The 21,365-nt window shown below is 40.4% G+C and overlaps 1 protein-coding gene across 1 annotated transcript; it reads left to right on the forward strand.

Moving 5' to 3' along the window:
- Nucleotides 1-8,181: 8,181 nt before the first annotated feature.
- On the forward strand, nt 8,182-20,948 carry LOC108676575. The gene is made up of 10 exons (XM_018164675.2): nt 8,182-8,295; nt 9,560-9,639; nt 10,460-10,471; nt 11,672-11,803; nt 12,144-12,288; nt 12,464-12,625; nt 13,945-14,070; nt 14,352-14,498; nt 15,037-15,326; nt 19,257-20,948. The coding sequence occupies exons 2-10, from the start codon at nt 9,586-9,588 to the stop codon at nt 19,362-19,364; spliced, it is 1,176 nt and encodes a 391-aa protein (XP_018020164.1). The 5' UTR covers nt 8,182-8,295; nt 9,560-9,585; the 3' UTR covers nt 19,365-20,948.
- Nucleotides 20,949-21,365: the final 417 nt, after the last annotated feature.

Consider the following 21,365-nt stretch of genomic DNA (forward strand, 5'->3'; position numbering starts at 1 on the left):
CAAAGTGGGAGGTCAGCCCCTCCCAGTTGACATGAGGGTCTGTTTGTGATTGATGGGTGTCAGAGGTTAAGAGGGTGGAGTGGGATTTGGGGATAGACACCGATAACCCCTTCCGACGAGCCAATGCAGCCACATCGGAGGAGTGGGAGGAGAGGACTGCAGACGCGTCGGCGATCTGCACGGCCCCCGCAGCGGCTGTGAAATCGTCCGCATATGAGGTGATTAGAGGGGCGGACTGGGGGAAGTCTGAGACATAGGAATTGAAAAGGACAGGCGAGATGACGGAGCCTTGTAGGACTCCAGCGAGGACCGGGCGTGGGGAGGAGATATGTGTACGTGCGGACGGGATGTGCTTATGCTTGTACGGGATGTGTACGTGCAAGCATAAGCAATTCAAAAATATGCTAGGACGTGCAATATTAAAATATCGTTCAAATGTCTAGTATAACGCACGCATGTCGGAGAACGCACTAGTTAGGAGTGCGTCCAATGCTAGAGGGATATTGATAAGTAAAATAACGTACACATTAATATGAACACACTACTATTTTGGAAACTTGGATTTTATGAAAACGCACAAATGGTGGCTTTGTGCAATTGTATACTAGACAAGTATTGTAGATAGAGCTATTGTTATGCGTCTAAATAAATATGCTATATAGGAGAAGCTCGTGGTTTATTTATACAGGACACCTTTGGGTTATAAGGCTTTTTAGTGATAAATTTCTAAGTGGACTGGAAAATAAGTCTTTGACTGGAATGGACTAGAAAAATTCTTATGTATCGAATTATTATTTTAGAAACTAATCCGTTTATTTCGAAGTTAGAAATTATCTAGTCACATATTGTTGATAAATTCTATACATCAGTCTATGAGTCAGCGTTGTATTTACCAGGCATAAAATAAAGCAATTAAGACAATAGCCGTACAAATGTGCTGGACCTGAACACCTGAGACGCGTCAACTTTCTTGGGGTGAACGAACTTCTTGTATTGCCGGGGTGAATGAGTCTCTTATATTATATGTGTTTGCAAAATAATCTGTTGCTTATAATATTGAATCACGTTAAATTTCGATCTGGTAATAATGATTAATTATCTTGCTGTCACTGTTTGAGCTTCAGCTATGAAGACCTTGTCTAATTTTCGATGGCCACCACAGAACTGGAGCCATTGACTCGGTTAACCTACTGCGAAGGATCGCGGCTCGGCTCCGGGAAACACACCGGGGGCCGGATTATCAAAAGACCGCACAGCACACGTAGCGACTTATATGGTGCCTAAATACGGTTAAGTAGACGTAACTCGATACAGTGGCACTATAAAAAAATCGGTGGAAAGTTACGTCAAAAAGTTATATGTGGCTTTATGACAACAAAGAGGCTGCGTAAGTTTCCCAACACTTCTAACAGGGAAAGCGAAGGAAAATCATCGTGTCATTAATATAATGGCGAATTGAGAAAGATCTCCTTATATCTAAACGAATTATGTTTAGGCGACCCATTAGTGAATAAATTTCAATCGTGTTTGTGCCAGGGTCTTGGTGGTTTTCCATTCGCGTTGAAATTGAAAGCAAATGCTAATATTTATATTCTAGAGTATTATGATCATGCACTAAAATCATATGTGCATTTTAGATGCAAAATTATTTAGCATTTGCCCAGCCAACCGTTTTTCTTAGCTCTAAAGATTCCAGTGCCTCTTTCATTCACTGACTCCAATTTATTCGCTAGACTATGCTTTTTTCACACCAATATAAATTCTCTATTATTGAGAATATTCATTGCTAGTTTCAAAGGAATAATATTTGTTATTCATTTATGCAGTTTCGTATCCGCCGATTTTTCATTAATAAACGATTCTAATAGGGTGGAGCTAGAAACATTTTTAGCTTTCATTTAGCATACAGTCACTAAAATACATATCATCAATTATGATGGTGAAGGAAAATTTCTCATCAAACTGTACTTGCAAATGCTAGGTGCTTTTCGAACACCAAATTATTTAAAAATCTTTTTTGTCGATCATCGGGCCCAATTTTTCATGAGTGGTAGTGGACTCGTGTTTCATCATGGAATTGATGATAGTTTAAACCTCTTGGATGGAGTTGCCCCGAACTCCATTTCATGCTGGACACATGTAAGAAAAAAAAATTTCAATATCTACCATTTAAGTTTCGTTTTGACAAGTGGGATGGTGCCAAAGTCAAATTTTCTCTAGTTAGAACTTTTATAATCCAAGCACATATGGTTCAAATTTCATAATGTATTTATCTGATTAAATGCTTTATTTTACCCTGAGGAATAATTTTCTCTTGAAATTTACGCAAAATTCTTGAGAAATCATCTTGCGACAGGCTAATAGGAGGAAAGCAAACTCGTTCAAGAATTGACAGTCAATGACACAAGTCGTCACTCAGCAGCTGCTGCACTTGAATCGCCGCTCATTCCTTCTAACATATAATACTATAACAATATAATAAAATTACCCCATAAAAGGAAATTAACTCAGAATAACTATAGATCGAGCTGTTCCAACAAATTTTTGGTTCATTTCGGTTCACAAAATAGATCTTATCTTTCTTATCTTTAGAAGGCCGGCGACATAATTAAGTGCTGTGGCGACTTTAGTGACATTGACGGTATTGGAAGAAATCAATTATGAGAAATAAGGCAATATTTTGACATTCAGTACATTTAAATACAATATCACAGAAACCACACTCGTCAATCATGAAATATTGAATCTACATATATACAAAATTGTGAATGAAAGTGAATAAGGCTGAAAAAATGAGTTATTTTCGACTAAAAAAATGAGAAAGGGTATATGTAAGCTTAATTACCAGCTCATTTATGCTAAAATAGCTGTTAACTGCAGTGCATTTCCAGTAACAACCAAAAATCTTATTAATTCATATAAAGTTCGACCACTTGTCAGAGTCTATGGACCACATGACCCTATACTATAGGGTAACATGGGGCAGCGAGCCCACTACTGCGGGTCATGCCCATAGCGGGTTTCCCGCTAAGTATGGCAGATATTGGTCCGTGTTCTCTACCGCTGGTCGACAGTTTCACTGGGATAAAGTGTACGGATTTACGTTTTGCTAAGTGTTTGCGTTATTAAGTTATTTGTGAATAGCTGTTTTAGTCTAGATAAAAATTTTTTTGCTGCTAAATAAAAAATTTTTCGATTACTGTAGATGAAGCTTTTGAAATTACTGTGAATTATATTTTCAAAGTAATATTTATAGGGACAATTTTGAGATCAAGTTTAGACTATTAGCTTTTAAAATAAAATGTTGATACGATATAAATTGAAGTGATACCTATATGGGGAAACGGGCCCACGCGTGTCACGGGGCGAAGCGCCCATGGTGAAGTCTTGTGTTATACATCATTAGATTTGTCTCAGTGACCTTTTCAAACTATGACTACTCTTTTGAATTACAAATTACACTTCATATTACATGATTTTTTGATTTGTCGCCTCAAGGCAGCAGGTTTAGTTTCTAGTTATGCGGATTTATGACCCCTTATCGAGTTATTGACTCTTGCCTTGCCAAAAGTTGATTTCAGGCAACACCAATGAGCCAAAAGTTGATGAATTTTTATGGTGTTGGCTGAAATCACGATTATGTACGAATTCTCTGCACATAATATCTGGATTATGGACGAAACTGGAACAAAATTTTTTTCTGATCAACTAAATATATTTTTTTTAGTCAATGATACATTTTTTCATGTCAAGGACAAATTTTTTATTGCAATGATATATTTTTCAAGTCAAGGATATGTATTTTTATGTCAATGAAATATTTTTCTTCACGTCAGTGATAGATTTTTTGAGCCAAGAGTATATTTTTTCAAGTTAAGTATATGATTTTTTGAGTTGTTAATGAATGAGTGAATGTTATGTTTTTCATTACATTTTCTTATTTATAACTGTAAAGTGTTGTTTTTTTTATTTTTAAACGAAAAATATGCATTTGTGGTAAAGGGACCAAGGGTGGGCGCCTTGCCCCAAGCCCATGGGCCCATTGCCCCAAGGGTTGGGCAATGGGCCCATTTTGACACTTTTTACAAAATAGCGTTTCATTAAAAATTGAATAAACATATAGGCGTCTAATTCACATCATACATTCATCATTAGTTGTACTTTTAAACAAAACAAAGAACCACCTCGTATCAATTAAAACTTCATTAAAAATTTAGTTTAAAAAAAGAGGGGGGCGCGCTGCCCCATGTTGCCCTACTACATATTCAATCAAACAGCTTACCTTCGGAGTTTACTATGTTGATTATTTCACTCGCGCTGTACATAATGTCATGTATATAATTAATTAAGCTATGCTAGTATTTATGGTATAGTATTTATGGGCAAAATTTTTGAGTAAAAGCATCTAAAATAATTTATGACAGCTAAAACTTTTTAAAACGCATAACATTGAAGCATGGAAGACATCGGACTCAGAATATAAATAAAGGATGTACGAGAGCCTTTGGGCTGTTAAGCCATGGTTTAGAAACAACCATTTTAGATACGTCTTGCGTACGTAAATTTGATAGTGCCAAAATTCGTGCTTCTTACACATTACGTAAATTTATGTGAGTGAGTTCAAAAAGTTATGCGTGCTTAGCGATATTTTGATAATCAAGCCCCGGACGATCAAACACACGCAACCTGCCGTCCGGTTCAACATTTTTTCAAGTTCATTACGTTCAATAAAGGAGGGATACAAAATTTCATGAGATGATTTAAAAAGCAATACGAGCCATTAAGATTGAAAGTTTTTTTTAATTTTTTATTATTTACAATCTTGGTTAGGAACTTCAAATCTGCATATAGTCGACGGATTTGAAGAAATTCAAATTTTCATAATATCCAGAGTATGTTTTTTGGACGTAACAGCCTCAGGCTGGATTGTCGTTTCGACAGATGACATATTGATATATACAGCTCATTAAAATTCAGAAACAAAGAATAGTCAACAGAAATTCATATCTCTATGGAAAACGTCCAGCGCCATCGCAGTTCGTAAAATCTAGAATTTGAATAGAAAGTTGCAAATTAATACAATTTAAAGCACAGAACACAATTAAAAACCTACATTTACAAATAATAGAGCACAAAACTTATCTATTCACAATTTCAAGAGGATAGGAGCTAACCGCTGAATTCAAACTGGGCTTAAGTTTAAAATGTACAAGGATCCTAAAATACGCAAATCTGAAGTGCGGGAGGTGGAAGTTAACACCCTAAAGTCACTGTCAGAAACAGTGCCGAATGAGGAGGGCGCGATAGCAACTGCCCGGTCCTACAACTCCTGCCCTTATGCTCAGCGACCCTGGAATAAAGATTGCGTGACGTCATCCCGACGCACGCAGATTCACATCGTGCACAACAATATTGATAAACCAGTGACAACCACATATGAACAGAGAGCATATCTTTATATCTAAAGAAAGAACCGATTGTGAAATTGTTTACCAGCACAATATGAAGATGGAAATTCGGGAAGTATCTATTGAACAAGACTTTTAATTCTCATGACATAGCTTCGGACGCAGGGCCGAAGTATGGAAAATAACAATAAATAACTTTTTATTATTTACAATCTTGGTTAAGAACTTCAAATCTGGATATAGTCGACGGATTTGAAGAAATTCAAATTTTCATAATATGGGAGCATGCTCACTGGGAGCATGCACATGGGAGCATCACATGGGAGCATGCACATAATATGGGAGCATGCTATGGGAGCATGCTCACGGGAGCATGCTCACTTTATCGCTTCGACATGAATTTTTTGATTTGGGTAAACACCAAACTTGCCGGAAATCCATTAAGCGAGAAAATATAGCGGAAAAATTCAAATTCAGCGTGCATAGCGTGGTATGTTGAACAAATGCGAAAACCTCTGTGTAATAAAGTTTGAAGCTCATTCAACTTGAAACAAAATGAACAAAAGCTAAAGAAACTGCTACTTAGACCGGCGAATGTCAGTTTTCGGAACACAGAAGTAAAAAAACTGCCATTAGATTTGATAATATTGCAATCGATGAAGTACAAACTATTGTTAGACTCAAGCTCCATGATAAATTTGATAGAATTATGTTGCGAATTCAGGTAATCAAAGAATAGTTTGACATGGAAGGGATGCTTGAAAATTAAAAAGGTGTCATCGACGCATCTGTTATAGAATACAGGCTTAAAATCAAGAGGACAATTGGCCAGCCAAGAAACCTCGTGGAAGCACATAAAATATTTGCAAAGGTCAGGCCAAGCGGTAGTCCCATGCCTAAACCGTCAATCTGTGTATAAAACTTGCCAGCAAATATGAAATATGAGTTAAGAACTGATAATTCTAAAAAGATTTGAAAAAATCATGGTTTAAACCAATCACAAGAGCATAAATATTTTTAAATAGAGAATTGAGTCAAATTTCAATTGTTTCGTGAATGGGTATATTAGTAAACAAGTTTTGTACGTCAAATGAGGCCATAGTTAAGTCCTGAACGTCAGTAAGATCTTTCAAGCGATCCACCGACGTGTAAGACATCTTAAGAACGTGCGACTTTTTAATGAAGAACGTGCGACATTTTAATTAAGAACGTGCGCTATTGCGGTGAGGAGAATCTGAGTAGAAAAGCTGTTGCTTGAGGGGCTAACTCCGCCGTCTGCATGTAACAATCAAGCGTTCATTGCGTTCAAAGAGCGATAGAAAATTCCACGAGATGTTTTGAAAAGAAATACAAGCTATCAAGATTAGAAGATATATTATTATTAAGAGATATGAGCTGTTAAAAAGCTATTTCTCGTAAAAATTGTTTTATTTTATTAGAAATCCGTAGTGAGTTACAACACTTTTTTCCGATACACCCAATCAATTAAGAGTTTTCGACCTCTCATTCCGCCAAGTTTTAATTTTTTGCATTTCTCTTTCAAATTCTTCAGTTGATTAGTATATCGAGCCCAATTTGGACGCTTTATTATCACTTCATCCATTTATATTTTGCGAGCAGCTTTAGTGCTGCTTTAGTCGTTGCACTTTTATTGATTTTTAGTCTTCACTATTAAGGATAAAAAACTACGTAATCGATCATCAACGCGACGAACGTCGTAAAGAGGATGCCTTAAGTATTATCTTCGTCTCAAACATTAGGTCATCACTTAAAGCATTCAGAAGAATGGGTCCATTACTTTGTGAAATTAGAAAATTACTTCAAATGCACGAAGAGGTGAATATGTATTTTTCACCACATTGAGCCTGCAACTCAACCTAGAAATTTCGTTATCAATAGACACTTAATTTTATCTTACTAATAATCTTGGTTAGGAACTTCAAGTCTGAATGGAGTCTACGGGTGTGGAGAAATTCAAGATTTCATAATATCCAAAGTATGTTTTTCGGACGTAACAGCCCCAGGCCACGCTGGAGCGCCGCCCTCAGCTCCATCAGGCAAGTCGCACTCGCCGCCTTTAATTGTCCCGAGGGCCAGTCTGTTATTACCACACATACAAATACTCACAATTCTGCCTATTTAGAGTATGTTTAGTGTACGTTATCAAATCTTTGTGCGCAGAAGCGACTTATAGAGAACCCAACAACAATGGCCACGATAAATCCTGGTGATCCCCGTCAACTGTGATCTCAAACGAGTGTATAGACATTATTTGTATTACAGAAACACTCCCTAAAAATCACGGGGGGAAAATTGTACCTGTTGAATTTCAGAGTTGCATTAATTTTTGTTGCATTGAGATTTAATTTCTATTGATGCTATTTTTGAATACAATGCGCCTCTATACATAATATAAATCACTTATCCTGTTCAGTTTGTGTACTTACATACATTAAAATACGATTTTTCAAGTGTACGAATATTTATTTCCCCCCACTGTATATCAAGCGAGAATTCTTAATATTCATATTACTTCAGTTTAGAGGAAATATGACACGTGTCTTAACGCTTCCCAGATCATAAACCGGACCAAAAAAGTCCTCGTTTGTCGGACCGATGCATTGCACTGGGTGACTCATCAAACAGGTGGCATGTCGTCAAAAAGGTGCGTGTGTTTGACAAGTGTTATGGCCAACAAAGAAGTCTAGAAATGGGGTTACCTGTCCTGAAGTGGGCGATTGTTACTTTCACTGTGGAGCATTGACCGTCTGGATCTAGTGGCGCAAACATCTTTTAACATATTCTCATTTTTGTTGCTTTATACATTTGAAATCTACCAATTAGAAACTTTACTGATCGAATTTATAGTGCTGATTCGAAGTAAAAGGTAAGTTACGTATTTGTGACATAACTCCACTGTAAATATTAGTTTCCGAATTTCTCAATCACTAAATCCATGTGTTATTTATTTACGTGAATTTATATGAAATAGAAGTCATCATCTCCAACGCAGATCGTCACTACCAAAAAAATATAAGTATATTTTTTTATTTTAAGATGCATTTATTCCCGTCCCCTGCAACGCTGTCACGTTCGCCTGAATTGACATTCTAATTCGAGTTGTATTTCACTACAAATCAGCTATAAAATGCATCCAACCTGCGCCTGAACCTTATTTTTCTTCGAGTTTCATTGAAAGTTGAGTTAGGTCCTTTGTTTATGTTGAATAAATTACAGAATATTGTGGCCGGAGGGGGGGTTCGTTCAGTTTTCAAATGAGACAGTTTGTCCAATGAAATTTGAAAATGCTTGGAGATCGATCATTTTTTAATTATAGAATCTGGCTAAAACACATGATACCAATGGTAATTTGCGACAAAATCAGAGTATGGCCAGAGACGCTGTAGATTCGCCTGCCTATACAATAGTGTTACGTCATGAGAAATGGCTCGATACTGGACAAATTACTTCCTTACATATTCAGTGCTAGATCGCACTTTTGAATTTGAACTTTTTCCTGAATTCATATAAGTGTGATTAGAGAGCAGGAGTGAGCGGTAATGTTAAGAAGGGTTACAGTTGTGCCTCTGAAGAATAATTATGGATTTATCGTAGATGATCAGGGCTTACTTCCTGCCTGCTATATATTTAAATTTAGAGCCATTATCGGATCAGGCAGTAACAGATAGACTCGTTTCGAGAGGTTGTCTACGGAGAAATCGAGCGTGGATAAATTTTGATTGCTTGAATTTAGACCGTAAATATAATATTAATTAACTTGGTTTTGCCTGTCAAAGTTGAAGCATAATTAAGTAATGTGGGCTGGTAAAATCAGACTCCATACTGAATAATCTCTTTGGCTCTCAAAACCTCCGATTTTGCAAACGAATTGGCTTTACGGAACCTATTCTTCGTACGAACCCGGTCGGCTGGTGCTGATCAAGCAGCTACTGTCTCTGTTCATTGAAAGTTTTTTGTTCAACGCCACTCCTTCGTTGCGATTGCCATTTTGCAGCAAAATATTCATGCCCACACGTCAGATGGACTTTACATACAGCCTGCCTACTTGGCTAACTCTTTACCAAAGCTGCCGCTCCAACTTTACCGAAATCCAATACCTCTAATCTACGGACGCTCCTCATCTTTTTCAGTGACCGCAACGAGCGACAACTTGACGATGACGTTGGTGGTACTCGCGCTGTCGCTGGCCTGCGCGGGCTTCGGTCTGACCGTAAGATTAACATCGAGTATAAGTTATATATTCAATATTTTGAAAAAATGCAAGTGTTTTCTTTTGTAATTTTGGACTGATTTCTGTGAAGTGGTAGGCATGAGTTTTCAAAGCAAGCATGGAGAGTTAAGTAACACACTGAACTCAAGTAACATGCTTCATATCATATCTTGTGCAGCACATTTAATTGATCAGCCTCGCATGCTCTAACTTAGCTTGTTAATTTTGTGAGTAAACTGGAATTTTGTACCATCAATAAAGTGTTGACGTTACATCAGGTACATGGAGTGCAACAATTTAACTCACAGCTTAAGACCTTATATGTTGAACATATTTGCCGCTTTCGCGTATGTACATTGAGTTCAGCAGGAGTTTGGTAGCACACATATGAGAAACTTGGGTTAATCAGCACTTTCTTGACAATATTATTATATCCTGCTGTTTAAATATATGTCACAGTCTCATGTTAAGTAAGGCAGAAATTTTTTATTTGAAAAAAGAAGATGAATTGTATGAATATTTTGCGCGGTTGAGAATGTAGTCTACAGAAGGATAGTTCTTGAATATCTAAAAATTAGTGTAATTATCTGACGCAAAATAGGAAGGAATAATCAGTGACGCATTTAGAACATTGCTTAATATCAAACTGATTAGATTATATAAGGCGGTCTAAGTGATGAAATTAAGCATTGCATTGCCTTGCTTCTCGAGCCGGAAAATTAATTGAGTAGCCGTATCAGCTGCAACTAGCGAAAAAAGGCATAGAAGCCCATTATAAAAGTTCACAAGTCTTTTTCAATGAAAATTCTGCTTGTTTCAGGTCGCTCAAATGGTGAGTTTAAGAGATCAGCTCTGCGGATATAGTCGGATTCAGCAAGAATCGTGAGGAAACCAAGTGAAGCCAAGTGAAGTCCTCCTAACAGTCAAGTGAAGTCCTCCTAAAAGTCCACCTCTTAACACAAGTGCGAGAGTCCCCTGACGGACACTTCGTGTGCTACGTCACTCGGGTGTCCGGAGGCCGAGTCTGCAAATGTTCATATTGCGGGAACATCAGAAGCCGCTGCTTATTACAATGCTTTGCTTGGTCGTTGAATTAAAATAAATCTTACCTTAGAATTGCTAAATTTCTCATAATATTTTGTTTATTTTTTCTGTGTCACGTGCCCTGAAATATTACCGCGGATTTCGTCTCCTGGCTTCTTGGTGTAATTAGCCGAATCTAATTAATGACCCCATATGAATGCAATGACCCCACATGCAAAACGAAACGTCAAATCAACTGCAGTGAAAAATTATAATTAAATATAATGCATCTTATAATTAATTATAAGATGCATTGAAAATACGATATTTTTATCTACATCGTTTTTTACGTCGTAATGTTTTGTTGTTTTAGAGTTGATCGGATCTTGTGCATATGATAAATTTTATTTTCGAGGATAGAATTTTTCAAATAATTCTGGCTTCAATTATTCTAATGGCCTATAAAGTTTTAGGCCTAGTTATTAACAAGGTATTAATTGCATGATTTATTAACCATGAAGCATTGTGTTCAGGCCTAATGTTTTTCCTGTCTCATCGCCGATGCGAAAAAACAGTTGAAAAACCATCGCCGATGCATTAATAATGGTTGACATGTCCAGTGTATACATAAAAATCTGAAACTCGATTAACTCCCACATTAAAATACTCATCTTAGTAGGCTGGTTGATTTTTGAGAGGTGTAAGTAATAACAGGCGACTTACAAGTATAATGAGTCGTAGTCTAGCCCGCACAACTATTTCAACGCTGACATATTCTGCAATATATTGGGACTTTCGAAGAACGTAGAGCAATTCCATCTATTTATTAGTTCCTCGGGCTGTTTCATAACCAGCATAACACCCATCGCTCATAGGTCACAGGAGCATATTTCTCTGAGAACACAATTGTACGCTTTCTTGTCCGCACAAAAAAATAGAAGTTGGTACTTTTTGTTTTGTTAAGCTGATTAAATTCCACGATCATTTGACTTCCTCTCATCGACACCAGGAGCCGATACCCCTCTTGCCTGACTTGGGGTCGGGAGACAAGACATGTGGAGCAAGCCCCTCTGCCGGACAATCTCAAACGAAGGGCATCTTCCGGACCCTGGAGCTGGCCTCCGCCTCGGGAGCTCCCGTGGTGAGACGGCATCTTAGGACTCTAAGTATTCTAAGCAAATTACGAATAAATGCATTATGTTAATACTACTATGCATTCCACACAATATTCAGAACTCAACTGCACATGGCTGTGCGTATATTTCATTGTAATTTGTCCACCGAGAATTCACTTTTCCACGAATGAGAATTTGTGACCAACGTAGCGCATTATCTGTTCTGAAATGTTCCCTTGAACACTGAGCTGCGCGATAGTTTTCATCATCAACAGTTTATTGCCATAATATTAAGTGGCATCACTTATGCCATGGGAACACCTACGTATTCGTGTGTGAACATGTAGATATCCATTTATCTTCCAGGTTTATGAACTTGAATTTTACCCAACCGACGCCGAACTTAATACTCCTCGGTACATTTATTCTTTCGATGCTGCATTTCCCGAACCAATCGCCACAATTGATGCCGCGAAATTCGAGGACTGCGCTAGAAAGGCAGCACTGGCAGGTAATTCCGCAATATCTCTTTCACAGGATGAATAATTCCGTTCTGTCGGTGAATTACGCACGAATGCAATTATATTCATACATTCCAAACCTACAAAAAATGCCAAATGTTACTGAAGTGGATGAGTCTTGTCTCATCCACTCGAGCCGCACACTAAAATTACTGTTGTTCGCAGACGTGGCAGGCTTCGTGTTCGAAGATACAAGCTGCTATGAGTTACCTAAGCCGAGGGCGAGCCTATGTGCATGTACCGGCTCAGGACACGGTAAACAGTTCCCCACGGGAATGTACTTCAAACAGCAGTACCTCCAGACTGGTGATACCGACCCTCTTATCGGTTCGTTTGGTGTGCCACATATCAATTTATCTTACTAGCAAGTCATCTTAGAGTAATGCAGGATTATGTGTAATGAAATCAATGGGAAATTCAGGGTTATTCTAAATGATGAACGAATGGAAAGAGAAATATTACATTTGTTAACTTATTCAAACACGGAATTGAGCGGCGGCGGCGGTAGTTGCAGAAACGGCCGCTAAAGTTCTCGCGGCCTGAGCGTTTGGTAGGACGCATAGAAAATGAAGATGCGCCACTGCACATCTGGCCACTGAGATCACCTGATCTCACCCCATATGTGTCTATTCCTTATGGGGTTACGTCAAGGAAGCTGTTTACGTCCCGCCTCTACCAGCAACTATGTTTACTCGTCCGTACCGCCTCTACCAGCAAACTCTGTTTACGTCCCGCCTCTACCAACAACTCTGGTTGATCTGAAGAACCGTATCACTGCTACGGTGCACTCAGTAACAGAAGATATGCTTTCTCGTGTGTGGGACGAGTCTGGCTACAGTTTAGATGCTTGCCGTTTTGAGTAATTAAGGACTGAGTTATTATTGTGCAGGCTGGTAGATGTTTATTCATGGTTTTTCGCGGTTATTGCCTGTCTGCCCATGGCTCTGAAAACGTCCTGAGGGATGTAGTTTATTGTAAGCTGGTTGAATGTTATTTGTTGTCGTTTCAAATTGTTCATTATTTTGCATGAGTCTACGTCTTTCACCGAGTTTTAGTCGTAGTGTTTCCTTCTCAGTTCGTCAGCATATCAAATGTTATGCTATAGGGATGGGTTGAGGTCTTTTATAGAACTGGTAAATAGTTTGATAAGTATCGAATAGTCAGTGCCTGGGGCTGAAATGAAAGGACTCTTTGTAATGTACGTCATTGACTTTTCTAGTTTTTGTGGGGTGGGAGGTTCTATTGATTTGGAAAAGGAGTTACGGAAAGCCTCTTGGAGGGAGAGGCTGGCGATATTGGCTTCGAGTGTTATAGCAATCAATGTCAGTTGACGTGTGACGTTACCTACGGCATCTTTCCTATCGCCATCCCAGAACGCGCGGGGCTGTAGCAGGGTGGCAGTCATGGTAATTGTGACTGTTAACTATGAGACTGCGTGGCATTCGGCGACAGATCTGACATAGCATCGTCCGCCCAGCCGCCTTTTGCCGGAAAATACGTCAGAGTAACGTCAATTACGGATGATACGGCACAGCGTCCGGTTGACGTGTTGAAATCGCACGAGGCTCCGCCAAGTCATGGTCGCGTGTTGATAATACACGAGCCTCTTCTGAGAGATATTATATTAATTACACTCTGTTTTACAGATGACCCTAGAACGATGAATGTTTCCTATAATGAAGCACGTCTGATGAAAATCAAGAATGACTTGTCGCAAGATATTCCTTTCAAAAGTTTTGGAATGGCTTTGCCTTCAGAAGACATCAGCCAAGGTAACGCAGCAACCTCCTTTCGTTAAAGCCTTTCCTTTCCACTAAATTACTAACTCTTGAAGGTGCATGTCTTCAATATCTAGCTTTAATGTCCTCATCATCTTTTGATTGTTTCTCCATTATAGATTTATTATGCACTTAAACTTCGAATTTTTATACAAACCTCAATACTCATGGATGCTTTAATAACTTCAAATTAATGGCATAGTTGGAGATGAAATTTGAGCCAGCCGGAAATTCTTGAGTTTGATTTTCAAAAATTGTGTGTTATTTCTTGGCAGCAAACGTCGTCGTGTACAATGCGATGGGCGATAGGCGTTATTTCCTTAGCGCAGCCGTTGACCTGGAGTCCTGCATCACCTCGGCTCCCTGTGGCGACATGGCGCTCATACCTTACCAGCTCACTTCGCCCCCGCCCTTAGTCCTACGTCAGTAAAGTTCTGAACATCCAGAATTTAAATGATATTGTAAATGATATTTTATTGGTTAGCAAATATTTTGTCTTTCGTCGTATAATTGGTCTCTGTCAGATCATATGGGAGTCATGCAGAGGAAGTGAAGGTGAATCAGCCCCCCAGAAACGAAGAGTGCCTTACGACAGTGCGCAAGCAGAAAATTTCAGTGCGATGTTGAGTCTCATTTTCTGCATTTATTTTGATTTATTCCATATGACGAGTCTCAATTGTTCAGTGTCAGCAATGAGAAGTTGTCTGGTGTCACGTATAATTTTTTAAATCTTTAGTTAATTGCAGTTAAAGGGCACAGTCGTCTATTCTGAATCCAGGAAAGATTATGATCGTTCTAATGAACATAAATCCTTCAATAAATTCATAGATAATCATCATATTGCTAATTAAATTATTATAATTCATCACAAAGGGTATTTCGCCTTTGCTGTCGAGTTCATTCTGTTAATCTGAATTATCAACCACCAGTGTGCATAATCCCCGTTTGCTCTCATTTCAGTCAAGAACTGCGGCCAGACGATCACACTCCCTAACCCCGGCGAGTTCGGGGTTTACATCTTGTCTCATCCTGGGCTCGGGTGTCAGTATTTCCCCAACGAGGCTGTGACCGACTGCTCTGTGAAATTCACGCACACGCCGGACCTCGGTGGAATCTTCATTATCGTCTTTGACCCGTCGACTGACTTCAAAGGGGACGACGGGTGTGACGGGTACAGTGTTGAGGTGGAGACTGTGGGATGGGGGAGCATCCCCAAGTTCAACTACTGCAACGACACCACCAGTGTTAAAGTGAGCGCCGAGCGCATGATGGTGTCTGTTGGTGGAGTTGGTGGCTCCAAGCGATGCGTTGTGACTGTTGGTTGTGTATTATGATATTTGTGTTATGAAAATTCACACATGATCTATTCAAACGAGAAGTAACAGTTACATCCGTAGCTGCTTATCTGCGTCGATGCCTCTGCCCTCGACACACTCGTTATTTCAGTCATCCTGTCGACTGCCCTTAGTATTCCTTAGTTCCTTTACTTAGTATTTGTTTGGCACATAGCAGTCCCAGGCCACGATGGATCGTCGCCTCTGATTATCGTTCATCCGCCCTCATTTGGGCCACCTGATGCACGATGCTGTTGCTTGCTTCTCGCCGCTGGCAGTGTTGCAGGGGAGGCCGATCTGGGATCTGTCTCTTATACACATCTAGATGTGTATAAGAGACAGNCAGAGGTCCCACTGAGGCTCTGATTTTGGCCTTTGACCGGGCATATTTGTATAAATATTTGGGATTCTCTCGAATGGCAGACACCGCTTGCGCCTCTGCAATTTGTTGCTCGGCCTCGTGTGAGTCCTGCAACTGTCGTTCAGTTTCCTTATTTTTAACCTTTAGATGTTCCAGCCTCCGCCTCTCTATATTCCTGGAGGCAGCCGTTATCTGGTTGTTCAAGCTCGCTCGTTTTCTCATGAGGATTCGTTTGTCCCTCGGAATTATGTGGCGTTTGGGGGTCGTTTTTTTCCGGCGTATGACGCACGCATACCTGCAGTAATACTAATTCACACAGTTTGTTGTACATTGTTCCGGCGTTTAATTCCAGGAACTCAGTTCTCCAGTCAACTTCGAGGAGTTTGTTCACAATGGCCTCCCAGTCTGTTCTTCGATGATGAAAATTTAGCCCAGCTAGCTCCTCTCGAGGTGTAGGTCTTGGCTGGGTTCCCCTCTCAATTGTTGTCTTGACCACCACTAGTCGATGGTCAGACAGTGTGGTCTCCTCAACACGAATATCAGCAACCAGTTCTTCATTGCTGGTGAAAAATAGATCCAGGATATTATGTTCTCTTGTTGGCACCAGAACCTGTTAGCTTAGCAAGTGCTCCCTAGTGAATCGAAGTAGTTGTGTTGCCTGGTTTCTGGCTTGATTTCTGCGCCGTTCTAAACAGTCCAAGTTTGGCCATCGTATGTGTGGTAGGTTAAAATTTCCCGCAACCACAATGTTTGGGGAAGGTTCACCTAAGTTGGCCACCTCTGTTTCTATTCTATCGAGAGTTTCATTGAATTTTTCAGGCGGGCTGTCAGGCGGTCGGAATACGATAGCTATGCATAGATGGAGATGGGGGATGTACAGCACAATATAACATGTTCCACATATCCATTGGAGCCTAAATGCAGGGGAACTGTTTTTGCCGCTAGGAAGTTTCTGAGGTAGACTATAACGCCTCCTTTTCTTCTCCCTTCTTTTCGATCTGCTCGGTAATGTTGAAAGCCTTTCATCTCGATTTCTCCGTCTTGGATATCTTCTCTTAGGTGTGACTCGGTTAAGGCAAGCATGATTATTCCTTCTGTCTCAGCAATTTCTTTAAGTACGCCGATCTTGTGGCGTTTTCTTCTTGGGAAGAGTCCCTCTATGTTAGCCATCATGATGCTAGTTTCTTCCCTTCCTTGCGTCCTTAGTTGTAGTAACACTGGACTGCCTGGGGTCTCTGGCTCCGCAGCTGTTGCATTTGTTGCTGGGATTTCTGCTGTTGTTCGTGCAGTTTCAACAGTTGTTGCATTTGTTGCTGAATCTGATCTGCTTGCTTCTGCAGGTCTAAAAAATTGCTGCGCCTGATATCGAGTTCTCAGTGTGGTTCTCCACTCCGGTAGGATGTGGTGTCCGGTGTGGTAATTTTTGGGACTGCCCTGTTGTATTTCTAATTACGATAGATTCGCCCTTCCCAGAAAGGAGTTTTTTTAACATATGCATTTTATTCTGAAATTTCAAATTTGGTAGTAGAGTCTATCTGGTGTTGCGGGGAGGAAGTATCAAAATTCCGTCTCCCTTTGGTATCTCTTCCCGCCTGCGGGCTGAGTCTAAGGTAAGCAGCCCTTAATAGACACCGTCAGTACCACTTGCGGAGAACAGCACTGCAAGACATAGATTCCAGCAGTAAAAAGCGCCTCGTGTGAAAGATTGCGCGGTAAATACTGCCGCGGCATTTTTGACGCACGCGGCATTTGCCGCCCTGTGTGAATGCTGCTGCTTAGGTTTTCCCGCCTGCGGGCTGAGTCTAAGGTGATGAAAGCAACAGTTGTCTTGTTTACAAGCTATATTTTTTATAGTAATCCAGCACAAAAACGGGTGGTAGAATGGGCAGTATTTCCCATTTTTGCATCCACGTGGGTTTTTTCTTCCATATGATGAAAATTTGAGACATATTTTAGGGTGAGGATACCTACAGCTCAGTCTTTTATTTTCCTGATCGAAATTTCCCTGAAGATACCTCCAGCAGTTGTGTTTGTGACCAGGCGGAGTGGCAGCCGAGGCATTTAAATTTAAATGGCCTGCGGGAGTGTGTGTTGTGTGGGGGAGAGGAAGGGTTACCCCTTCCCCATCCTTCTCTGGGCTGCGGTCAAGGGGTGCGGTGCGAGTAAAGGGAAAGGGAGGCGAGGTATGATTTCGGACAGCGTTGGGGCAGGCGGGGGTAGAGGGAGTAGAGGGCGGCAACGCCTGGGCGCTTCGGCCGAGGGAAGCGATCGCATTGAGCCTAGTTTGAATTTCTTCACTCTCGGCGACATCTCGCACAACTTCGGCACATTCCTTGAACCACTTCTCATTCATTACGCATTCTATGCAAATGAATGACACCCTCGTCTTTACGTATCTAGCAAGTTGGTATACTGGCAGTAGAGAGCATTCAAAGTGACAGAACAGGCTGCATGAATTACATCGCAGCGCAAATTTACCATAATTTAGTTTTTCGCATGCAAGGCATTCTCCAGATGGTTGGTTTGTACAAGCTTTTGTTGCTATTTTTACTGGTACTTTTTACTGTTCTCTGATATGGTTCATTTACTCTCTCCTTTACGAGATCACTGAAATAATTCATTGGTAAAAAAAAATTTGTGATATTTACTCACAAATTGGGCCAAAATAATGAAATCTAAACACTTAACGGGAAAAGCAAAATTCGGTATAGTGACTTTTAATATCCACTTTGTTTTCTATACACGCTCTCATTACTGACTTCACACAGAATTTCAGACTTTTCACTGAAACACTTAGTACACGATGCGTGTACTGCCACCAACAGGCAACAGAAAAAAAGTCATATCAGGATCGGTACGACACGTCACGTCCATCCTCTGTCACGGCTCAAGCAACACCCAGGAATGGGTTTATGCCTGAGCTGAATTATATCACTTTGCTGACACAACTGTTTCAGAGAGGTGCTTGTGGGTGATGCATAGAGGTGCTTGTGGGTGATGCTGCATAGAGGTGCTTGTGGGTGCTGCATATAGGTGCTTGTGGGTGATGCATAGAGGTGCTTGTGGGTGATGCATAGAGGTGCTTGTGGGTGATGCNGGTGCTTGTGGGTGCTGCATAGAGGTGCTCGTGAGAGATGCATAGAGGTGCTTGTGGGAGATGCTGCATAGAGGTGCTTGTGGGAGATGCATAGAGGTGCTTGTGGGTGCTGCATAGAGGTGCTTGTGGGAGATGCATAGAGGTGCTTGTGGGAGATGCTGCATAGAGGTGCTTGTGGAGAGGTTGCATAGAGATGCTGCAGAGCAGTGCTGGTGAGCGATGCTGCAGAGAGGTGCTTGTGGAAGTTGTTACAGTGAGGTGCTTGTGAAAATGTTGCAAAGCAGTGCTGTTGAGTGATGCTGCAGTGAGGTGCTTGTGGAAGATGTTGCGGAGAGGTGCATGTGAAAGTCCTGCTGCCATTCATCAATGCAATATGTATGCTGGGCAGGAGGCCTATTTCACGGAAGAGCTCACCATCACCCTGAAGGGCTCATCGACTAATATGAGAAAGAAAATTGGATTCGTCTTCCTCATCAAATACGAAGAATGTTGTTAAGAAGAAAGGCATTATTTCGCTGTCTTCGACGGTCAAAATTTATGCGTAGGTGCCGGTTCCCATTAAGTCGCCCTGCTATCGGCATAGTCGTCAGTATCCTTTAGGTCACCCTTCCAGCAGCATAAGTTTCAGGTCCCCTGTAGTCACACTGCCATCAGAGTAATATTGTCGGTTCCCCTTAATTCACACTGTCATGAGCGTAGGTATCAGTTCCCATTAAGTTACCCTGCCATATGAGTAATTGTCACTTCCCCTTAAATCACACTGTCATCAGCCTAGTTGTCAATTCCCTTAACTTACAGCGCCTTCAGCGTAGATGGAAGTTCTTTTTCGGTTACCCTGCCATCAGCGTAGGTGACAGTTCCCTTAACTCACAGCGCCATCAGCGTAGGTGTCATGCAGTTCCCCTCAATTCACCCCAAACGCAATTTCCGCCGTAACTTTGCCGGGGTTGCGAGCGAAGTATTTCCGACTGATAGATAAACCCACGAAAGCGCCCATATTCATGCACTAGTTCCTCTTTTATGTTTTGCTATTGTCAAGTCTCGCGTGATATTCAATGATTTTTCAATGCTGCTTTAATGTTTTTGCCTTGAGATTGCACTGTGCTCTGAGTGACTTACACGTGATACCATTATGTTGTGTGTCATTTTATTTTAAAACCTTTGTTCAATCATAAGAAAGGTAAATTTAAACCATACAAACCACCGATGATCATACTTCAAGTGGACAACGTCTCTCCTGTGAGTATGCGTATAAATTTTATAAATGAAGGTATGTTCTTGGAGAGACATGGTGATAAGAAATAATAGCTTTGGAAGAGTTTAATGGCTTTAGAAAGATGTCCTGTACAGTTGCTCCTTGAAGACTTTTAAAAACGGTAACACGAGTCATCGTAGAGCTTTGCAATCCTCTGCAATAATCAGTACACGCTGTATAGTTGCAATCATGCTCCGAGGTATCGTTATGTTCTGCGACTCCCTGAAGTGATTAGTGCACGCCTTATACTAGTTGCGAACTTAGCTCACTAGTGTCCTTAAGTATAATGGCTTCCTGAAGGACGTACGTGTGTCTGCCCGAGTTGATGTTCCACCAACTCGTTGAGATGTACAACGAGCCAGGTTAAAAAGACCACGCATGTTGCCGCATTTAGAATCGTACAGTCTCCGTGATCCTTCTCAGCTTACGGAAATCGAAACAATTTTGCATAAACCGGTATTTATTTTTCATTAAACAATTTCGAGAGTTCCGAGCTGACGTATTCGGTTAAATGGTTTTCGTAATATCTCATTTCTGAGTTATCAAGCAGCTGTTGTTGCGCGAAAGGTATTCGAAACTGCTTCATATACACGATGGCATTCAGGTAAGCGTCCTTTAAATCGTGTTTCATCAAATGCAGTAAACCTAAAAGTATAGATAGACAGCAGGCGTCAAGGTGTCACCTGTCGCTGCCGTTCTTATAGGTCTGCAATCTTCGCCGATGTCGTTGCAATTCTATCAAGACCCTCCATTCTCAGAACATGTGCTTCTTCTTGTCTAAGTATGCCAGTGAATTTTTTCATGTTAAATTTTTCAGAAAATTTACTTGAAATTTTTGTTCTTTTTTTGTCCTTTGCTCTTCAGGGCAGCTTCCACTCATCAGTCAGTGTTAACTTTGGCTCATAAACGCCACAGTCAGATGCTGTTTGCTATCAGCAACCTGCGATGAATTTCATCTGAATATAATGAAATTGCTAAGAATTTCAATAAGAGTAGAGTTCTTTTCACTAAAGCATAACTCCGGGTTTTCTATCGCTGATCTCAACAGAAAACGTTGAGGGTATCTTCTCTAGCCTCACATTTTACTGCAAGTAGAACATCATCAAGTAGAACTTTCGGGCAAGTAGAACATTTTCTGCAAGTAGAATACTTTACTGCATGTAGAACATTTTCCGCAAGTAGAACATCTGCAAGTAGAACATCTGCAAGTAGAACATCTGCAAGTAGAACATCTGCAAGTAG

Source organism: Hyalella azteca, unplaced genomic scaffold (genome assembly GCF_000764305.2).
Source record: "Hyalella azteca isolate HAZT.00-mixed unplaced genomic scaffold, Hazt_2.0.2 contig1366, whole genome shotgun sequence".
Classification (NCBI taxonomy): Eukaryota; Metazoa; Arthropoda; class Malacostraca; order Amphipoda; family Hyalellidae; genus Hyalella; species Hyalella azteca.

Bases quoted from the DNA above. Each gene is read 5' to 3' on its own strand.
- LOC108676575 (XM_018164675.2), top strand. From the start codon at position 9,586: ATGACGTTGGTGGTACTCGCGCTGTCGCTGGCCTGCGCGGGCTTCGGT. The intron at 12,289-12,463 runs GTAATTCCGCAA...TGTTGTTCGCAG, and splicing joins TAGAAAGGCAGCACTGGCAG to ACGTGGCAGGCTTCGTGTTC. The intron at 14,499-15,036 runs GTCAGTAAAGTT...CTCTCATTTCAG, and splicing joins GCCCCCGCCCTTAGTCCTAC to TCAAGAACTGCGGCCAGACG.